This window comes from Chrysemys picta, chromosome 3 (assembly GCF_011386835.1).
Source record: "Chrysemys picta bellii isolate R12L10 chromosome 3, ASM1138683v2, whole genome shotgun sequence".
In the NCBI taxonomy this organism is placed as follows: Eukaryota; Metazoa; Chordata; order Testudines; family Emydidae; genus Chrysemys; species Chrysemys picta.
This window is the reverse complement of record NC_088793.1, coordinates 165629700-165645639: the sequence shown is the minus strand read 5'-3', so window position 1 is coordinate 165645639 and position 15940 is coordinate 165629700. Positions and strand designations below refer to the sequence as shown.

The window sequence follows — 15940 nt, the reverse complement described above, 5'->3', positions numbered from 1 at the left end:
TTCTTGCTAATGGGATCACCACACATTTGGAGATGAATAGAGCCCATAGTCTAAAATGTAGCTATATTTGTCCACAGAACACAAATGAGGATCAGAACTAACTTACAGTAAGTCTAGAATGAGGTACAAAAATGAATATTATGCATGTCAACATCTAGCTTTACAAAACTGATCTGATCGTGAGGAATGTGCAGGGAAGTTACCTCAATGTTAATTGATAGGATGCCTCTCTTAAAAAACAAAACAAAAAACTTGATCTACTAAATATAAGGAACCACAAGTCAAACTTCTTGTCCTTGAGATGCTGACCAGCTTAGATATATTTGAATTGCAGATAGTGCTCTGCCAAAGCTCTTCAGCTGCCTGTGATGTTAATCGGCAAAGTATTCCAGTCAGTTGACTGCTGGGGATATAAAAGCAGACTCGTGTGAATCATATAATACTTTGTGTTGATGGATGATCTGTGTCACTGACTCTGTTATCAAAAATTGTAACTGACAGCTTGACCAATTGCCCTATTTTATTTCCACCATACAGAAGTGAATTAATTCTCTTATGAATTGTCAGCTGTGTAAAGGTAGATATGCTCTCCCCCCACTCTTTTTAAATAGAAAATAAATCATTCTCATCCTCAAAGTACTAAGAGTCACATGCTCGGCATCAGGCTTCTTCATCGGTGTTCTCGTGGCAACAAGAAAAGACACCAAGCTGTCCTTCATCCAGCAGTCAAGAAACCCCTTTAAAGAGAAGTTTTACTTTTCCCATTCTCCATGGGAACAAGAGGCAACTCCTAGCCACCGTGGCTTAAGATCAAAGAAGATAGATTTCAACAACATTTTCTTTGACAATTGTAATAATTCTTCTGTCATCAAGCAATTAAAAACACAGAACCAAGGTATCTTCCAAGTGTAGTTGACTTTAAATCTATTTTGTAAATAAGAACATCTTATTTTTTTTAAAGATAATTAAAATCCTCTGTGTTTAAGGACTTCACTGAAGACTGTTTTATATATAAAATAGGGGTAAAATACCTACTCAACTTGTAAGACGTTTTGAGATCTCTGGGTAAAAAACACTATGTACATGTTTATTAATTATTTTATTGATTTATAAAGTTTTTCCAGTATGAAAAAATGAACTGAGCTAAGAAACTGACTTGTTTTATTGTGTTTTTGAATTTAATTCTTGGAAGGTTCTGTAGAGTAATCTGTTCTATCAAGAAGTAATTTTTCATGGAGATCCTTGCCTGGTTAAACTAAAACCATAGTAGAATGAGCATCTGGAGCTTCTTCAACTGAAAAGTCTTTCCCCCCACCATCCCCCCTACGGCTACACTAGAGAGCTTAAGCTCTCTAGTGTAGCCACTCTAAGCCGATGGGATAGAGATCTCCCGCTGGCTTAATTACTCTGGGCCCCGCAAGCGGTGGTAGCTATGTCTCCTGCCCACACAGTGCTGTCCACACTGACGCTTAACTCTGTGTAAGTTATGTCGCTCAGGTGGGTGACTAATTCACACGACTGAGCAACACAACTTATGTCAACTTAAGCTGTAGTGTAGCCATAGTGTCAGTGCAACTGTGCAGAATATCCCCTTGGAAGTCTTTGTAAACATTTAATAAACATTATAGGATGAACCTTATCTTCAGCAGATAAGGTGACCGGTGACATAAGGCCATTTCATGTCTTCTGCTCTTCCATCTGTCTTTGGTCTTCAGATTTTCTGTCAGTAAATTTTGTTACATTGTTGGAAGTGTTTGGGACAGTGTCTGTATCCTCCATTTTTTTTTTCAATGAATGGATGGGTCTCCTGTCTTAGATTTCTACTTTAATCCAATTAAGCCAAAATCGTTGGCAAATGGTCTTCGGAAAAGATAATTTTTTAAATGGTAATGCTGTTCTGCAGGATAATCGTCTCAATTCAAACAGTCACCCTTTGCTTACCGTTACTTTAAATGGGAAGAGTTTTCATTGAAGGCTTAGTTTATAAGCACGGTCACATCGTAAAGTTAATTGCAAACCTAAGACGAAGTTTCAGCTTTGGAAGCCTGAAGGTTGGTTTTTTTTTGTTTGGTTGGGGGGGAGGAGGAAGGGGATGGGGCAGGGTGAAGGGTCAATGACCGAAAAAAGGAAAATTCTCAACTGCTATTGGCTGCCATCTGTTTGTTTGCTAGAGTACCAGTGGAATAGGTCTTCATAAAAGAATGATCAGATCATTTATTTCACATGCTAATAATCTGAAATTGATGATTACTGTTCTTCATGTGCAAAATTCCATTGAAGTCTGTGGAAAAGAAACTATAGATTCTGAGCCTCCCCAAACACACACACGTGTATCATGACAAAAGCAGTTTTGATTTTTAGATACGCAGTGGTTTAGTGATGTGAAAAAAGACCCTATATTATATTTACTAAAGCCCCTTCCAAAAAGGGAGACATGCATTGAATAAGTTAAATGAACACTATTTGGTTAAATTTGGCCCCAAACACAGGTTTGTAATAGTTTTTCTTAAGAAGCAGCTTTTTCAAAACTTAAGACCAAATAGAAATGTTTCAATAACGTTTTAGAAAATTCCAGTGGAGGTAGTTCTTATAAACAAAGAGCAATGATTCTCAAACTTTTGTGCTGGTGACCCCTTTCACATAGCAAGCCTCTGAGGGTGCCCCCCCTCCCCGTATAAATTAAAAACACTTTTTAATATATTTAACACCATTATAAATGCTGGAGGCAAAGCAGGGTTTGCGGTGGAGGCTGACAGCTTGTGACCCCCCACATAATAGCCTCAAGACCCCCTGAGGGGTCCCGACCCCCAGTTTGAGAACCCCTGACAAAGAGCCTCTGCAAAATTTGTGGCCTAAACACTGCGATGTTGTGACAATGCATAAGAATCAGAAAATGAAGCTAGTAAAATACAAAGTGAAACTGATCTACAGGCACTATCCAAGCTCAAAAAATAAACCTAAATTGTGCCAACTAGACTTTTAAAGGCCTTTCAATTTTCCTAGTTAGATAATAGATTTTTAAAAAATTTTATATTGCTACATATTTAACCTGATAAGCAGTTTTTAAGTAGTTATTTTTTTTTTATTTGCATCTTATCAAGTGCATAGAATATGTCTAATTAGAATGTGTAGGCTGCTTTAAAGAATGACAACACAACATGATCAAGGTACTGCCCTGGTACTGTACCATGTTGCACCAGGCGTCTTCTGGCTGCTTTTATAATTATTGTAAGCAGTAGTGTGTGTCAAACATTCAAACACATTATTTACAAGATTCAAGATACTTGAATAATGTTTCTTAGAACATCCTGAGGATAATGAATTGAAAGTATGCATTATGTTGGACAACCTTAAGTTCTTAATTAGCTTGCCATTTTCTGCAGGGGTCCAAGCACTTCTTAGCAGGTACTTAGCTTCTTGCGGCCTCATGCCTTTCGGCATGATTCACTGAAGATCTGGAACATCTTCTCCAGTAGGGCCCTACCAAATTCAGAGCCATGAAAAATGCATCACAGACCATGAAATCTGGTCATTTGTGTACTTTTACCCTATTCTATACAGATTCATCGGGGAGACCAGTGTTTCTCAAATTGAGGGTCCTTACTTCTGTGCTACCTTCAGAGCTGGGCAGCCAGAAAGCAATGCCTGTTGGCCAGGCACCCAGTTCTGAAGGCAGTGCCTTTTTTAACCAGAATAGCTATTTCTTTCTGGTGCCAGGATGGCTTCTTCTAAGTCCCCTGGATTTACATCCTGCCCATCAAACAAGGGCACTATACCCTTTAATGTTTGGCATTTAAAATATTTATTTTGTCTGGGGGAATATCCCTGGAAAATGTGCTATTTGCAAGTCCTTCACTTGCAGGACCTGCAAATCTAGAGAAGCCCTGCTCCAGATGTACTTAATGGGTAAAGCAATGAGACTAGCTTCAGGCCCTGGGTCATATAATCATAGAATATCAGGGTTGGAAGGGACCTCAGGTGGTCATCTAGTCAACTCCCTGCTCAATGCCCAACTTATGCTATCTTATGTCCAGACAAAGCGTCTTTAGGACACATCCTGTGTTCCTACTGACAGTTGTCACAGACTTCCATCTGAACTAGCAGATTCATCTGCCTATATTTTTCTCTGAACCACCCGCTTCTAAGGCTGCTGCTATGCTCTCTATGTTGAATGTCAGACGTGCTTTGGCATGTTAATTTGCAAAGGATGAAATCTTTTAGATCTTCATCCAGTTAGGTGCATATATGACTGTGTGAGGGCCTGTTTAATAAGTGCTTAATATGGATTCTCCTGCTTCATTCAGCATTTATTCTACCAGAGCTTAGGCATCATGGCTGAAATATGTAAAGCAGCTAGGCTGTTTGGGGAGGCACAGTCTTCCCTACCCAGCCCTCCATACAGTTTTGCACCCTGATGTGGCCCTCGGGCCAAAAATTTGCCCACCCCTGCTTTAGGGGTAGAGAGACTTGCCTTCTTTCAAATGTTAGGCTGTCTTTTATTTTGATCTTAACTCTGAATTACCTTGGTTTCTAATACTTGATTTTGTTTGTTTTTAATAACTGCAGCATTATTATGAATTTAAAAAAACACTTACATGTACTGTCAACTTTACTCACAGATGTTAATGATTTGTTTGGTTTGGTTTCTGCCTGGGGATTTTCTTGATTATTTTTTTAAGACATTTTGAAATCTTTTCCATGCAAAGAAAGAAAGCTGGCAGAGAGTCCCCGGTGTTATGCAGAGAACAATGTGGGAGCAAAGTAACAGGGAAGATTGCAGTGCTTAGAAGTACGATAGGGGTTAACCAGTCTGTATTCCTCAGGTTCTGTTGTTACCAGGAGGACTGCAGGTTCTGGTGGAGCTTCTGAACTTTGCAGGCACTCTGAGTTGAGATTAGTGGAGAAACTCTGAGGGGCTACAGGAATTCCTGAGAACATGGGGAAGTCCAGCTGAATGTTTTGGCCTCTGCCAATTGCTGCAGCTCCACAATTTTCCTGTGCATTTGGTAGAACATTGTAGCTCATGCAAGTAATGGATTCCATGATTCTTCATATTTATCTTTAGCTTAACTCTTTTCCCATCCCCTTTGTGCCCCTCCATACACACTTAGATGAAAGAAGTTTTGTTGCCGTGGAGAAAGGGACCTCCACATGTGTCTTCTGTAGATGTGATGGTTGTCAACTACCCTTTGATATCAGGGTTTTAATGGATGCATGCAGATTCTGCTGCGTACTTAAGAATGTTAGAAAATTCTGCTGCTTCCTACATCCTATCTACAGGATGCTGAAGATTATACCATCACATGAATGGGGGTTAAGAATTTCCCTCTGGAGAGGTACAGTAAGGGCTGTTCTTTGCTACCTCTGTGAGGAGCCCATCGAGAGAAGGTCTTGGCTGGGAGTAGGTTGAGGCCAGGGACATTGAGCCAATCCAGTGTTATTACCATGTTTGTATACAGATGTTCAAGTAATTTAACAATGAGAATTTTTGACCTGTGAATAGGCCTTCTCCACTTCAGTGACTGATAGCAAATTGCAGAGGAAAGATTGATTGGTTGCTACTTCTGATGTCACAATGATGCTATTTATGAATCACCTGAGTTACTGAGCAAATTGCAGAGGAAAGATTGATTGGTTGCTACTTCTGATGTCACAATGATGCTACTTATAAATCACCTGAGTTACTGGCATAGCTCTGTCACCATAACCTCTAGGTGTGACTGTTAAGAGCTTTTCTTATTACAGTCTAGCTTCTTTAAATGAGTTTAAAATCTAATTGAATTACAAATTATATGATTAAATATGGAATATATGAAGAGTTTGGGGTGGAGTGGTGTCACTGGAATATTCAAAGCCAAGAATAAGGTGAGAGAATAAGTGGTGAATTTTATTAATATGACGGGTGGGAGATGAGGGATTGTACCTGAGTTACTGAAAGCTAACAGCTCTCTTCTCTACCCTGCTATCTGCTTGGTCAAGAACTTTATATATAAGACACACAAACCAGTTTTCTGATTTACAGACTGTTTCAGCAAAATCTGATGATCTAAAGCAGCAGAAATACATACAAAAAGCAAAAATTCCTTCCTATTTTCTTCAAATATTATATATAATAATTTCTCTAACATTACTTAGTACATATTTGACTAACACAATTCATTACACAGTTCTCCAACAAAGCTTAACTATGTATGTGATTGCTAATGGTGGCTCCATAATTTACAGTAGAACTTCAGAGTTACGAACCCCAGAGTTACAAACTGATCAGTCAACCATACAAATCTCATTTGGAACCGGAAGAACACAATTAGGCAGCAGCAGGGACACCCCCTTCTCCTCCCTCCCTGTCCCCCCTCCACCCGCAAAAGGCAAATACAGTACTGTACTGTGTTAAACTACTAAGAAATAAAGCAAAAGCAGCATTTTTTCTTCTGCATAGTTCCTCACTTCAATAAAGCATAAATTAAAACGAAATATATCTCCACATATGCCAGTTGCATTTTTCACATCCTTTTAAAATTATATTGAAGTAAATTGTTGATCTTCTGCTTTAAAAGCATCCAGCCATGAAGATGATTTAAATCTTATCAGCAGTTCACTTTTTTATTACCTTTAAAACTAGTTACTTGTCTTAAAGAAAAGATTTCAGAAAATAAAAATGTGTTCTGTAGAGAGAAAAACAGTTATTCTGCTAGGACAGCTTTCTGGTAAATTGGTTGTAAGTCTCCCTAACATGCTGTGAATACAATGACACTGTAAAAGGCAAAGGAGCGACGGTAGTATTGTGTTCTGAGAAAATGTATAGTAGTGTGCTTTGGGCAACTTTCAGACTTTTATCAGCAGATTGTTTTCACAATAGAAATTACACTGGGAATTTATTAAATGGGGTTTCAGTGTACTCTAGTTCTTTATAAACCACCAAAATTACAAGCAATATATTATTTTAATAAAATGACAGATAAACTGAAACACTTCTAATGGGAGAATTTCCTCTAAAAAGGAAATTCTTAGCATATTGATTTTCAGTTCAAAATTTTAGTCTAACCTACTTTAAACAATGAAAATTGTTCTGTTCTTGCTGTTCAAAATAGTTCACTGATTTTTTTCAGTTGAATCAATGTGCTGATTCACTGTAAATTGAAAGTTGCATTGAATTTATTTCCTGTGCCTAAACACTTCTACTTTTTTATTATTTTGTTCTGCTTATTTATTGAAACTTAGCACACACTTGTACTATAGCCAAGTGTAATCTGTTATCAGTTTGGGATGGGATACCTGTGTGGGTGTTCACTAGGTCATGGAAGACTGTAAGCAGTTTTGGGGCAGAGACCATGACTTCCTCGTATGTATGTGGTCTTTTTTTTTTTTTTTTTTAACAGTGCCTACTAAAGGGGGTTTCAATCCTGATTGTGGGGGTGGGATTGCTATTGTAGTACAAATAATAAATATTCCCCTTGCATCACTGTGATTTATGATTAAACTTTTTATAGACTGAAATGATGGAGCAAACCATGGAAAGAGTACAGAAATGGCAAAGAGAAGTTGAAATTAATCGTCGCTCCTTAGAAGAGAAAAGAAAAGAACGGGAAAAGGTAAGACAAGACCCATTTTTTCACAAGTTTAAAGTTGCCTCCAGACTGCTGTTACCAGAGTGAACAAGTTGTTCCTTGAGTATTTGTCCATGTAGATCCCATTCTAGGTGCATATGTGCCTCAGGCACACAAGATTGGATTCTTCTTCTTTGAGTGTTTGCTTATGTCGATTCCATATTTGACGTGTGTGCGCCCCCTAGAGCCGGCTTTGGCAACCTCTGGAGCCCTGTGCTTATGCGCTGGTACATTGGGCCCTGCTGGCCCCATGCCCTCTCAGTTCCTTCTTTCCACCAGTGACGGTTGTTGGAACGCTTCTTGTTTTCAAAAGTCCGATGGTGGTTTCTCTAACTTTGGACTCTGAGTTTTTCTTGTATATCGTTACTGTAGTGTTAGTAGTTAACATTTAGGAGTGGAGTCCCATTAGGGACATAGCCCCAAGGACGGGGTATGCCCCGGTCCCTGCGGTTTAAGCCATGGCCTGGGTGCAGCAAACCTATGTCTATTAGTGACCTGAACACGAGCTGCCTTAAGTGCCTCAGAGAGGCGCATATTAAAGGATCTGCAAAAACTTCAGACCTCGCACTCTTAAAGACAGGGATATCTGATTAAAAGCCATGTTGATGGAGGCTGCCCTGTGCCCTGCGTTGGAACCATGCCGCTCCGACTCTGCGTTGAGCACCTCGGCATCGGTGCGGAGTTCCCCTCTGACACTGGGACCTTCTTGGTGCCGCTCCCCTTCTCCCATGCCTAAGAAGAGGCATAAGAAGTCATGGTTGGAACGAGGTCATTCTCTGGCACGACACACACCTAACCGGGAGTCCCCACACAAATCGAGACCTGCACAGGCCTGCTCGATTTCCCCAAGAGCCACATCTGGCAGCGGCCACATCACCTAGGGCACCGAGCTCAAATTGGGAACCACCACCTACTTTGGGAGACGTCGGAGCCCACAACATTTTTTCGTGTCACCTTCAACCTTGGAGGCATTCTGAGCAGCAAGAGACTTGATGTGTCTCCCTGTGCCACCCATGCCTGGGGACCTAGGCACATCTTTCGCAGACCTCTCCAAGGCGGTTTCCTCTAAAGGGAAATCTGTGATGAGACTACCTTCTGGACCTCCGACGTGGCACCGCTCCCCAGCCCGACGCTCCCCATCATCACGTCATCGCTCGCCACTTCGCTGGCCTCCACTTTCCCAGCACCAAACCTCGGTACTGTGAAGCGCATCTCCAGCTCTGAGACACCGGTCACCGTCCCCGTGGTGCCGCTCCCATGTGCAACAGTAATCCAAAACAAGCCATGGCTACCAGCACGAGGCCACCTCAGCTCCACCCTAGTTTCCTAGGGAGGAATCTTCCACGCGGTCTAAGAGTGAGCCCTCCCCACCCCAGAGGCATCATCAGCACTGGTCTTATGGGCCAGAGCCCTCAGCAGGCCCGCCATCGGGTCCCTGGCCATCCACCCAATGGTCACCCCAGTGTTGTATTGGACCCTTTGGGGGTTCCCTCCTATGCCGTGCTCATATTTTCTCCAGGCACCCTTGGTAGTTTCTGAGGACCAGGCCTTGGCTATGCCGAGGATGAACCAGCTGCAACACCCAGGGCTGCCTCGTTCCCTGACGAGGCAGTAGCTGGACCTGCCAACCTTTTGCTACCGACGATTTCCGTGCCCACCAGGAGCTGCTTGAAAGAGAGGCCTCCAAGTTGGGGCTGGAGATTGTGGTGCTCAAGTGTAGTTGGCTACAGCAACTACACTTCCCCAAGTGAGGGACCTGCCTGGGACCAAAGTATTGTATTCCTGGACCTAATGATCTCCCCCGTCTCTGTTAGAGCCTTTATCACCTCTCTATCAAGACAGGATTTTTGGTGGCTGTTATCTCCGCTCAAAGGATAAGCTAGATTTAGGCATTAATGGCAGGACCTCTTTTACTATATTTCACAAAGACAAGATGACTGTTCTTTGCTCTCGCCCTAGGTTCTTATTCAGAGTGGTCTCAGGCTTTTGTTTGCATCAGTGCATACATCCTCAGTGTTTCCCCCCCAAACCTCATTTGACTCCTGGAGAGGCAAAACTTCATATGCGTGGTGTCTTTAGGGCACTTTTCTACCCCCTCCATAGAACAAAGCCTTTCCTAAACTGGCCTAGAACTTTTTTTGTAATATTTGGGACAGGTCTAGAGGGCTCATTATTTCAACCCAGAGACTTTTGAAATGGATATTTGACTGCATAAGGATCTTCTGTGAACTAAATAAATTAGATCCACCTTCTCATATTAAAGCAAATTATACTAGGCCCCAAGAGACATGGGCATGCTTGAGGAAGGTTCCTATGTCAGAAATTTGCTAGGGAGCCAGTTGGAGCTCATTGCATGCTTTTATTCAGCACTACTCGCTAGTTGCAACTACTAGATCTGATGCCCAGTTTGTTAGGGCAGTCCTGCAGTCTTTATGTAAATTAGACTCTTGACATCCCCCTCCATAGGGAGATAACTGCTAGTCACCTAAAGTGAGATCCATGTTAACAGATAGTGGGAGACAAACTCCAATTACTTACCTTACAGTAATTCTGGTTCTTCTGGCTGTTCTGCCCACATGGACCCCACGACTAGTCCTCTTTCTCTACTATTGTGAAATCCATTAGTTTTGGGATTCTGTATTGGCAAAGAAACTGAGAAGTGGCTGGGCCTGCTTTGCCCGCAGGTGTTATGTGTGTGTGAAGGGGGTGCGTGTGTGTGTGCGTGCATATTAAGATCCTGCTGATGCTACACTGTGCACTGTCAACCCAAAAGAACCCAATCTCATGCACATGGGGCACGTGCACACCTAGAGCAGGATCCATGTAGCCAAAACATCTCAAAAGAAACCAGTTAGTGTAAGGAAAATAACTTTCTTGTAACATGATATTCTGATTTTGCTACTAAGGGGCAAATTTTAGTAGCTCATATTCAAATTGAGGGAAAGTTAGTGGGAAAATATTTTAAGTATCTCCACTCTGACCTTCCCTCTTTCATTTTTTTCTCCTTTGTCACACTCTCCCTTGCTACTTTTATTTGGATTTTTTCTTTTCTTTTAGTTTGGCAGCTGGATGGATCTGCATTTGATAGTGAAACAATTTATTGGCCTACCACAAATTAAATTGACTAAAGCCATGTTCCCTACCTGTTGATAATAGTAGTCTGGTGGTTATAACTTGGTAAGAGGAAGTGAATCCGTATTTCTTGAAGGTAGGCTGGGCAGGCAGGCTACCAATTTGTTCACCTCTAATTTATAGTTAGATGATAAAAAAATCAGAAAAAAGTGTGAACATTTTGCTAGTAATTGGTTCACTTATTCCTAACTGTGACCCTCCCCACCTGCATTCTTCTGCTCCTGGCAGGCCAGCCCAGGGTAGGAGTGGGCCTTTGGAAAGGGTATGAGGGCAGAGAGGCTGGGGGTAAGTGGGGGAGACATAAAGATTTGGGGAAATGGATCTCTGGGATCCAAGAGGGTTGGGGACTTCATAGGATGGGTCTCTGGCTGGCAATGAGAGTGGGAACAGGCTGTGGGGGTACTTGAGGACATGGGATGGAGCAGGTGTCTTGCTGGAGGATAGGAGGTGCTTAGGAGAAAGCAGAGGGGAAGCACTAGCACTTCACTACCTTCTCCATCTGACAAACCTGCTATGATTTGTTAGAGGGGAGTCCTGCAACTGTTGCCAAGAGAAGTTTGGCAGAGAGGTTTTTTCCCAGGAGATGCCACTAGTGCTTTCCCTTCCCTATCTTCCTCCACTTTCTGCTCCCCCACTTAGCTCTCTCTTTTCCTTACCAACCTCAACACCCTCTACTAAAAGTCCTGTGACCCTCATAGCCCTATTCCCTCACATAAATCCCCTCTCAAATTCATGTAGAGCCCCAACCATAAGGACCATGGGGCTGGGAAGAAGCCTCAAAAACTAATTATACCTGGATGGATATCTACTATGCATCTCCTAAAGATTGCAGGAGATGGGCTAGATTCCTGAGGATCTTAGGAGGTGTGCATTAGTGAAGTTCTGCTCCCCCAGAACTGAGGCGGGAGGAGTGAATGCCCCTCTACCAAACTTCTGTTGCTACTCAGTCTTATGTTAAGTCAAATTGAAAAAAACTAAGGCAGTTTCCTCACAAAAAACATTTTTACAGCAGTAAGTTAAACATGTAATCATAGCAAAGAAGGGAATTTTCCCCCCCAAAGGATCATGATTATTGGGGAATAGTCTGGTTGCTTAGTTGTAATGCTCAATGTTGTTATGGAGATCTACTTTCGAATTGATATATAAGCTTCATTCCATTATTTGCTAGTATTTTTTTGATCCACCTGTATTGGTGTAACAGATTCAGTAGGCTATTCTGATTGGCCAAACTGAGTCATGGCCATTAGTGGCCATAACAGAATTTAGGCTTTACTTAAAAATGGTTTTTAAACTCTTTTTGCTTCTGTAAGAGAGGGCGTTAGTGTAATTAGTAACTATTTACAGAGACTATTTACAGTCCCTCCCCCATGTTTTCCAGTGTTAATAGTTATAGTAACTTGACTAGAAACAGGAGTGTGTTTCTCTCCCCTCCTCCCTCCCCCTCCCTCATCTTCTACATTTCTAGGAAGTATTACGTCAGCTCCGTGCCTTACAGACAGTGGCTCAGCAGTGCAAGGAGATGAAACTCAACCAGGACTTGCAGCAAGCCAAGAACGATTACGATAGTCTACGGGCAGAACTTGACAACGTAGGATTTTTAATATCTGAACTATTCAAATAGAAGTGGTGATGCTGAGTTTTATTTTATGTAAAATTTAACTGTCCTCTTTTTTGTGTTTAAAGATCTATACATGACTAATATTTAAGTGCAACTAAATACATGACAGGTCAGAGCAAGCTGCGCTATGTTCCTGTCACAGGGTGAGCTGGTCCATTAAAAGACTGGGGCACAGCTGCACTTTTTCTCAGGTTTAGCCCATCTCCCTGTATGATGGGAATGAATACAAGGGTCATGTGACAGAAGCATGCATCTAAACCAGGCCTGCTGATTTAGATGCATGGCAGCCTGTAGTCATTCAAGAGAGAGACCCCCCACACACACATCAAAAGTTCAGAGAGAGACACTCTCTCTCTCCTTAGTTCCCAGGCAGAGAGCCTGTGAAGAGGACAGGTGACAATTTTCCAGATCTCTATGGCAGAAGACTTTTGGGGGAAAATATTTACAAGGAACTGGAAACTGTGCAGGGATAAGCCTCCATTGATGGACCTGCAGGATGCAGAAATCCCAGCTAGGAGAGGGGCTGGACTGCAGGGATGGGCATGTTCTGATAAAGATCTGGAAAACTTGAGGCATTATAAATGGAAAGGAATAATTGAGACTGGTAAGGATATGTTTGAGTGTTGTGTTATGATAATAAACCAAACTGGAAGAGAGCACTACTGTAAAATCACCGCATGTGATAGCTGGTTTGATGCAAGATTGAAGGTAAACTGAGGGAGCAGATGGGCCCAAAGGCAGTTTGGGGGTAATGCCCTGGAACCGTTCCCTTTAGACTTGTTCGGATTTGATCACTGCTTCTTTTCTACCCACACTCTCTGATAGAAAACTGCTTTTTTATTTTTGATACACATGGTCTACACTGACTTAATACAGAGGATCTAAATTTGTCCACGATAGCTGCCCGGCATAGCTATGTGTCATCTTAGCTGTGTGAGCACATTAATCAAACATTTTCTACAGAGGAGAAAATACTAACCACTACACATACTCTTCTTTCCATGTTTACTCTTGAAACACTCGATACATACTGAAACTTGGACGTCTAAAGGTTTTTATCCAGAAAAGCGTACTCCTTTCTAGAATGGAACTAAATTATTTCATTCTCATTTTTTTCTCTCTTGATGTTGGTAATAAATTTACTTCCTTTTTAATTTGGAGTACTATAGAGCTCTTATGACAGATATAAAACAGATTTAAAAGGTTGAAAACCAGTTAGAATGTGGTGGTGTTACAGTTATGGTCTTGTTAACTTCCTGGTTTAGATAGCGATATAAAGTCAGGTGATAAATTTAAGATTGAGCATAGCACTACACTAATTTCCCTACCCCCGAAGAATGTAGTTCTGGAGACAGAGGTGCAAGCTGAATGTCTTTGTTGGTCCATAAATACGGGGAATTAAGGTGTACAAATACTGGTTTTTAAGAACATGTAACCTGTTCCTTGACTATATAGTAAGTGGAAAAGGTAGAGTAATTTGTCAATCTCTTGATATTTGGTTTGTACAGAATTGAGTCTAGTTTGGTATTGATCCTTTCTGTTTGTTGGCTGTTCAATGGCATATTTGGTGATAGCTGATCATCAGTCCAACACCTAAACGTTACCTCTCAAATGAGCAGTTGAGGACTGAGTGGGAATGGGGAAGCATCTTCTAAACCTAATAGGTGCTTGCTTTGACAAAATATGTTACATTAAAAAAAATTGAGAGCAAGTGTTAAAACTGCTGCCCTTATGATTGAACTTAAAAGAAAGCTCTGGTTAGGATTCCCAATGATTAACAGACTGTACTATACATATTGCTTAAATTATGAATATATTTATACATTACAACTATATACTTGAAAATGTGCCTGAAAATATTTTTCATATCCTTGCCCAGTCTTTAACTCAAGATTTGTGTTACCTTAACATGTACTGTTTTTGGTATGATACAGAATCTAGAACCCGGGACTGGACAGTGAAAGGAGGATGGATTTTTCAGATATCTGGGCTATTTTTAATTGTACTTTTTTAAAGCCATCATGCTGAGTTTCAAGGATTAAGGCCAAATTCTGCTCTTAGTTATACAACGCAGAAGTCAACAGTTACTCCAAAGTTCTCTTTCTGTAAGAGGAAGCAGAAGATAGCTTATTCTTTTTGCTTTGTTTTATAACGTATCTTTGGAGCTCATCATTTAAAGGGACATCAGGAATTTTTAATTTTTTAAAATAGATTAAATATGACTACAAATAAAATGTGATGTGTTTTCCTCATAGGCAATAGCAGTGAAACACCATTTGGAAAACAACTCCAATGAGCTGGCACAGAAGCTGTGCAGAGCAGAAGAGGCTTTACTGGCAAGCCAGTCAAAGGAAAATTAGTCGAGGAGAAACTTTGAGGTAAAGAAATCAGAGGGGCAACTGGAATAATTAATAATTTAAACTGGAAATCAGTAAGAACTGGTGCCATTTAGGCCTTACTGACTCACAGGGGAACTCTGCAAGCTGTGTGTTGGAGAATAGTGTATTTCCACCAGAAGTTGTGTTTCGATACTGTTTTAATCTGGCTGTCCTTTTTTGGACCATCTTAAGACTGTGACAATGTTCCTCCTCTGCCTGGTGGGCCCTGCGCTTATTGGCGGATTTGCTTACCTCAGAGATTCACGGCAGCCCTCAGTTTGGACACTTTTGTGGCTCAAACCTGCCGTTCATTCAGCTAACCTCATCACTGGCCAGCATGGGGAAAAGGAAGGAGAACAATCCCCGCAGTCTCTGCTGACCCACCTTGGGTTAGGGGGACAGGCCAGGGACCTTCCCCTCTGGTGGGACTCACAGTCCAAGTCAACTCCTCTTAGGGTGACCAGATGTCCCGATTTTATAAGGACAGTCCCGATTTTGGGGTCTTTTTCTTATATAGGCTCCTATTACCCCCCACCCCCTGTCCTGATTTTTCGCACTTGCTGTCTGGTCACCCTGACTCCTCTTATATCCAATAGGGGGGAGTGGGAGGGGGGAACCTGGGCCTGCCCTCTACTCTGGGTTTGAGCCCAGGGCCCTGTGGATCGCAGCTGTCTACAGAGTTTCATGTAACACCTGTGTGACAGCTACAACTCCCTGGGCTACTTCCCCATAGCCTCCTCCCAACACCTTCTTTATCATCACTACAGGACCTTCCTCCTGATGCCAGATAGCATTCGTAATCCTCAGTCTTCCAGCAGCACGCCCTCTCACTCTCAGCTCCTTGCGCACCCTTCACTGACTGAAGTGAGGTCCTTTTTAAACCAGGTGCCCTGATTAGCCTGCCTATCTTAATTGATTCTAGCAGCTTCTTAATTGGCTCCAGGTGTCCTAATTAGCCTACCTGCCTTAATTGGTTCCAGAAAATTCCTGATTTTTCTGGAACTGCCCCTGTTATCTTACCCAGGGAAAAGGGACTTGCTTAATCTGGGGCTAATATATCTGCCTTCTCTCACTCTCCTGTAACGGACCCCTGCCCTGTGGACCCAACCGACCTCCCCGCCCTTTCACCGTAAGCCGGCTACATGACTTGAAGCCGGTTCGTTTCCAGACTGCGCCAAGGAAACATCTATACACGCTCGTGCTCC

At 41.9% G+C, this 15940-nt stretch overlaps 1 protein-coding gene across 1 annotated transcript in view; it reads left to right on the top strand.

The window, feature by feature from the left end:
* The first annotated feature begins 7403 nt into the window (after positions 1-7403).
* LOC135982602 (centromere protein F-like) overlaps positions 7404-15940 on the top strand; it is a 402988-nt gene continuing 394451 nt past the window's right edge. The window contains exons 1-2 of the mRNA XM_065589986.1: positions 7404-7592; positions 12205-12327. Coding sequence (XP_065446058.1) covers positions 7497-7592; positions 12205-12327 — 219 coding nt within the window. The 5' untranslated portion in view covers positions 7404-7496. The remainder of the gene's footprint in view (positions 7593-12204; positions 12328-15940) is intronic.